The sequence below is a fragment of the Aotus nancymaae genome, unplaced genomic scaffold, assembly GCF_030222135.1.
Source record: "Aotus nancymaae isolate 86718 unplaced genomic scaffold, 86718_ANA_hifiasm-v0.15.2.pri h1tg000017l, whole genome shotgun sequence".
In the NCBI taxonomy this organism is placed as follows: domain Eukaryota; kingdom Metazoa; phylum Chordata; class Mammalia; order Primates; family Aotidae; genus Aotus; species Aotus nancymaae.
In genome coordinates this window covers 8,185,341-8,191,340 of record NW_026988429.1, presented here as the reverse complement: position 1 = coordinate 8,191,340, position 6,000 = coordinate 8,185,341, and the positions used below count along the sequence as shown (strand labels likewise).

Sequence of the window (6,000 nt, the reverse complement as noted above, 5' to 3'; positions counted from 1 at the left end):
ATTTGGTTATCCAGTCATCTGTTGATGAACATTTGGGTTGTTTCTACCTTTGGCTATTGTGAATAATGACAATTTCAGTGAGGATTTCAACAATGGCTTCTCACCTGTGTCTGTATCTCTTCAATCAGAAGAAGCAATTAGTAATCAGAGAACAGATACCTGATGTTTGAAGGTTAGGATCCTTATTGTTCACCCTAGCTCCCACACACCATGTGCAAGCTGCTCCTGGAACATGCACACAACTTCTCAACATGGCCAGGATTGGGAATGAGTACTCACTTCCAAATCAAAAGCTGAAACTCAACAAAATTAACAATTTACTATACAAGCCATCCCTTGGAAGTAACAAGACTTGTACTTTGCATTTTCTTCATATTTATTCCATTCAGAGCTTCAAAAAATTGTCACATCAAACAGATTCTGCCCATAGAGTTGTTGTCTAGCTGGGGAAACACATTTCTGGGGGTTTCTACTCTGCCATCTTCCCAGAGTCATTTTCTCAGTAAATATTTTGAAAAAAATAAATTTAACAAAAATAAACAACTTGCATTTTTTTCTTCACATTTCGTTCATTCATTCATTCATGGATTGAAGATCTGCCATTTGATAGGCCTCCAGGACTCTGAGGCAAATACGTAATACAGCCTTCTCGTTTCCAGAAGTTTTAAGTCTAATAAGAGAGAAAGATAAGCAATCAACTGCAACACCATGCCAAAAGAACTTTAACTGAATACTGCAAAGGTTCAGGTGTCATGCCTTCCTCTTTGGTGAGGGGTAGATGTTAGGAGAGAGCAGAGAATATTTCATGTAATGCACCATCTCCTACAGATGAATAATTGGCAAAACAAGGATACCCCTTCTGCTACCTTTTCACTTGGGCTGCTTTCCCACCTCCAAGATCCTGTAAAGAAAGCAAACATGTATTAAATGTGGGAAACTGGGTAAACCATGAGTTTTTACTCACAACATCCTTTTAAATCTCTTTACCTGTATTTTTCAGTGGTCAGTGGACTTAATCAAAATATAGCCTTTCTGTTTGATTTCAGTTTTCCTTCCTCATGCTCACGCATTTATTCATCGATTTATTCTATAAACATTTATTGAGCACCTAGTATGCTCCAAGCACAATGCTAGGCATTTCGCTACTATCTGGCAATAGCACAGCAATAAAGACAACTTCCAAATATGTTCTGTACTATGCAACTTGTAGTCTAATGAGAAATAGAAACATTAAATAAGTAAATCCAAATTGATGCCATGTTTTACTTTCTCTGTCTCTGACACAACTCATACACATGGCAAATTAAATGTTTTTCATGGGTTCTGTCTTCTAATGGACTCAAAAAATAGGATAAGTATGATTCTCTTTAAAAATTCCATTGATTGCTGCTAATTTTGTACCACCAGCCCATAAATACATTATTATGATTTTTATCCAATTTCTACATCTTGCCTGAGATGGCAGCTTGTCAACTGAGAAGGGCCTTTGCAGCTCTGTTTGCTGTGTTCTTCATTATTCCACAGAGGATGGGCATGTAATCCGTTCCAAGCCTCAGTAGCTCCTATTCTTGTTGTCCTGGATCAAATCTCCTTTTACACAAGGCCAAGGAATCGGGCCTTTACTAGAGGCAGCTTTGGAGAGCTTCTGACATCTCTGTTTCAGTGTCTGACATATGCTCGGTTTTTGCCCACTCATCAGGGACAGAAGCAGAACATGGTGTGACATCATGAACTGCATTATTTAGCAATGAGTGTTGAGGACACCCCTAGAGAAGAATGTAATTTTAAACTGGGAAAAAAATGATTAAGATCCATGGGTGCGAAAAAAACCAGCAGCAGCAGATGTTGTAAAACTCTGGTAAGAAGGAGAGAAAGGCGAAAGCTGAGAGTGAATTCATTTTCCTCCAATGTCTTGCATCCTTACTCAATCATGCCAGATGGAGAAGCAATGACTAAGACATAAGGTCCTGTTGGTCTCACTGCCCTTATCACAAGAGAACTAGTTAAAAATACTTTCCCAAAGCACCATAATGATAAAAGTAAATGCACTGTTTCATTTATTAATCAAGATTCAATTTATCTCACTTATTTGAGACAGCAAGCAGTGGTGGAAAAGAACAGACTTTGGTTTACATAGATATGGCTTTGAATTCTAATTATTTTAATTGCCACCTGAATGACCTTGAGGGAATTTTTTTTTTCCTTTCTGAGACGATATGCTCACTTACAAAAGATTAAGAGCTCACATTTATTGAGACCTTACTTTGTGCTGGACATTATGCTGGTCAAATTGTTTTATTGTACCATTTAATCCTTCTAAAAAAATGTTTGTCCTATGTACTCTTAGTTGACTTCTATAAAAGAAAGTAAGATAAAAGATAATTTAAAGAGTTTAATGAACTTAAAAAGTCAGCAATGAAATGTAGAAATTAGGTGATTGAGTGACTGGAAAGATGTGCCTGAGTTCAAATTCCAGATTCATCATTTAAGATTGGACGTTTTTTAAACCACCTCCTTGTACCACAGTGTCTTCATAGATAAATGCAGGTGTTGAAAATAGTTGCATATAATGTCTATGGAATTAGCTGCAATAGCACAAGTGTTTTTTTAAGTTTCATTCCTAGAACATAACTGTTGAGTATGTTAATCGTTTTGGTACTTTATTATTGTTACTATTTTTATGCTGAATTACTCAGTGTCTCAGAAACATGTAAATTTAGATCTAAGTCTATTGGCCTTCAAAGTCCATGCCATACTTATTGGCGAGTGTTCTTGTTGAGGGTTAAGGGCTAGAGCAATTACTGGAAATCTCAGCAGTTATTAGGTGCTAAATACTTTCTGATTCCTCCCAGGCCCTTTTTATTTTCCCTTCTAGCTGACAAGAGAACAAAATCTTGGATTTGGTGAGGGCTGCACATCTCTCTTTAAAGTTTTTCTATAAATTTCTCCAATTTCCATTGCATTCTTCCTGTGTATGTGTTTTGTTTTCCAAACCATTTCCTAGACTTTGGATCCTTCTTCTACCTTGCAAATATTGATGATATTCAGGATTACATATTTAGTAACATTCTCTTTTTTGTTTTCTCATACCAATTATATGTTAATTACGCTGTTAAATATACAATAAATATGAAATCAGTAATATACTTTATTCAAAAGGATTTTTGAAAGGGGTGGGGAAGGGACTATTGTCATAGAAAAATGAGGGCTGTTTCAGTAGAGAGAACATTAAAACCAGAAAATATAAGTTTATCAAAAGTTATGCAAAAGGGTTTTGTTCGTTTTTTCAATGGGAAAGAGTAAACTAAGAAAGAACTAGTTGTGTAAGTGTGTAATAGTGTCATGATTCAGCAGATGAGGGAGTGTTTTCCTGAGGCCAGCCAATTGAGAGTGATGTTAAAGATGGGTTGTATGCTGTCATAGGCTAAGGTTACTCAAAGATAAAGGACTTGAAAGAAAGAGAATCTTAAGCAAAGGTTGGTAACAAGCTTTTTGTTTAGATTGATCAGTGGGGACAAAGAATTTGCTAATTCTTTACCAAAGGATGGGAATTTGGAGCACCCTTGCCTGATCTTCTCATAGGTAAATAAGGAAGCATGTTTGAGTCTCATCCAAGTCACTTGGGGAGGGTGGTGCATGTCAGTAAGCCATTTCTGAAAACCTAAAAGGTGAAAAGATTTTTTTACCTTCTGCCTTTCAGGATCACAGAGTTTGGGTCAGTTTCAACAATGTCTAATTCAAAACATGATTTCCAGATATGCCTAAGTATGTCAGAAAGACATGTTAAAAACTTAATACAAATTTAACTTAACAGTTTGAGTAAAGAATGATTCATAAATCCGACAGCTTTCAGAAGAACCAGGATAGATGCAGAGCAACTCCAGGGCTGCCACACAGTCAGATAAGATTTATGGACAGAAAAAGAGGAGTGATGTATGATGTACAGAGAATGGAAACCAGGTACAAAAGCAGCCAGATTGGTTACGGCTCAGTGGCTGCCCTTTTTGAACATGGTTTGAACAGTTGGCTGCCTGTAATTTGACCCCTCTGATTAGTACAAGGGTAGGTTATAGTGTGTTTACACATCCAGTTGTTACAGTTCATTATGTATGGGGAAAACTTTTGGCTGAACTTAAAATATGTAAGAGGGCATCTTTAGGCTAAAATTTATTTAATAGACATTACAACCCTGGTATGTCATAAACAGTTCTATTTACATTTCCAAAATTAAAATCACCTTTCCTGCTAAAATTTATATTACTTTTGGATTTTTTTCTTTTCTTAGTGGCACCTAGTCACCTAAGATAGAAATGTGGAAAGGGAAAGGAAGGGAAAAGGAGAATGGCTTCGGCTAATCCATCCTCTCCAGGGTGTCTCATACAGTCAACCCTCCACATCTACGTGTTCTGTATGCATGGATTCTGCATTCACAGATTCAACTGCAGATTTAAAGTGTCCATGGGGAAGCAAACATAAATCCAATATAATTAAAAATAATACAAATAAAAAATAATATAGTATAACAACTATTTACATAGCATTTACATGGTATTAGGAATTACAAACACAGTAATCTAAAAATTATTTCAAATATACAGGAGGATATACATGGTTCATATGCAAACACTATACAAACCTACATAAGAGAATTAAGTGTCTGTGGATTTTGGAATGGGACGCAGGTTCCTGGAACCAATCCTCCAGGCATATTGAGGGAAGACTATTTAACATATGAAGTATTATAGATGAACAAGAAGGAGATAGGCAAGTAAAAACACATTTTTAAATAAAATTGAGCAATAAATATGTAGGAACAAATGACTAGAGTATTATAATAGCAGGATCCTCTGTAATAAATAGACTTTTTCTAGAAGTAAATATTGAGCTGGGTATTTTATAATTTTTATAAAACCTTTTTTCTTACTGAATATACAATATGTTCTTATAAAATATACCTAATAAAAAGCATATATATTCATATAAATGTGTAATAAAACAAGATCACTTTACACATGTATTTTGTAACTGCCATTCTTCTAGTTTAGAATGTGTAATGACTTTTTGTTTCCAGTGACACATAAAATTATTCTGTGGTATCGTTTTGAGATTTCATGCTCTGTTAAAATACAGCCAATTAATCATCAGTATTCTTTTTCACTGGATGTCAATGTCATTTCCAATTGTTTTATGTAAATATTTATATAAAAATACATTTTTTTCTTGAGGATAAATTCTTAGAATCAAAAGAAATGATCACTTCACCAATAGTTAATAAAGTCAAATTATCTTATAGGAAATGACTACCACCTTGCATTGCTCAGAAAAAGACGAAATTGTCTGTTTCCCTCAACAGTCATCAATAAGTATTGTACTAACAAATATATAATTAATTGGGTGGGTAATTTATATTTATTTGCCTAGCAAGTTTGAGCTTTTCCTCATCTGTATTGACCAACTGTATTTCAGTGATGTGATTTGATCCACATTCTCATGTAAATGTATATTAGATAGGTGGTTACATATATAATTTCCTATAAAGCCAAATTTTAAGTCCTAATTCTAGACTGTTGCTCTAGCTAGAACTTCCAGTACTATGTTGAATAGGAGTAGCAAAAGTGAGCATCCTTGTCTTGTTCCAATTCTTAAGGGAAATGCTTTTAACTTTTTTTCATTCAGTACAAAGTTGGCTATGGGTGTGTTACATATGGCTTTCATTACTTTGAGGTATGTTTCCTCTATGAGTAATTTGTTAAGGGCTTTTATCATAAAGGGATACCGAACTTGTCAAATGCTTTTTCTGCATCTACTGAAATGATGTATGGTTTTTCTAATTATATTTATATTGTACATCACATTTATTGATTTGTGTATATTGAAGCATCCTTGCATCCATGGAATAAAACCCATTTGATTGTGGCATATTATTTTTGATATGCTGTTGGATTTTGTGTGCTAGTATTCTAGATTGAGGATATTAACCTATAGTTTGCTTTTTGTTGT

The 6,000-nt window shown here is 34.8% G+C and overlaps 1 protein-coding gene across 3 annotated transcripts in view; it reads right to left on the bottom strand.

The window, feature by feature from the left end:
* Positions 1–358: 358 nt before the first annotated feature.
* LOC135275602 (uncharacterized) overlaps positions 359–6,000 on the bottom strand; it is a 392,966-nt gene continuing 387,324 nt past the window's right edge. For all 3 annotated transcript variants that reach the window (XR_010343208.1, XR_010343209.1, XM_064377796.1), the window contains 2 exons: positions 2,264–2,354; positions 359–901 (listed from right to left, as the gene is read on the bottom strand). Coding sequence is in view for 1 of the 3 variants with exons in the window: in XM_064377796.1 (XP_064233866.1) it covers positions 863–901; positions 2,264–2,354 (130 nt within the window). In the remaining 2 variants the exon portion in view is untranslated. The remainder of the gene's footprint in view (positions 902–2,263; positions 2,355–6,000) is intronic.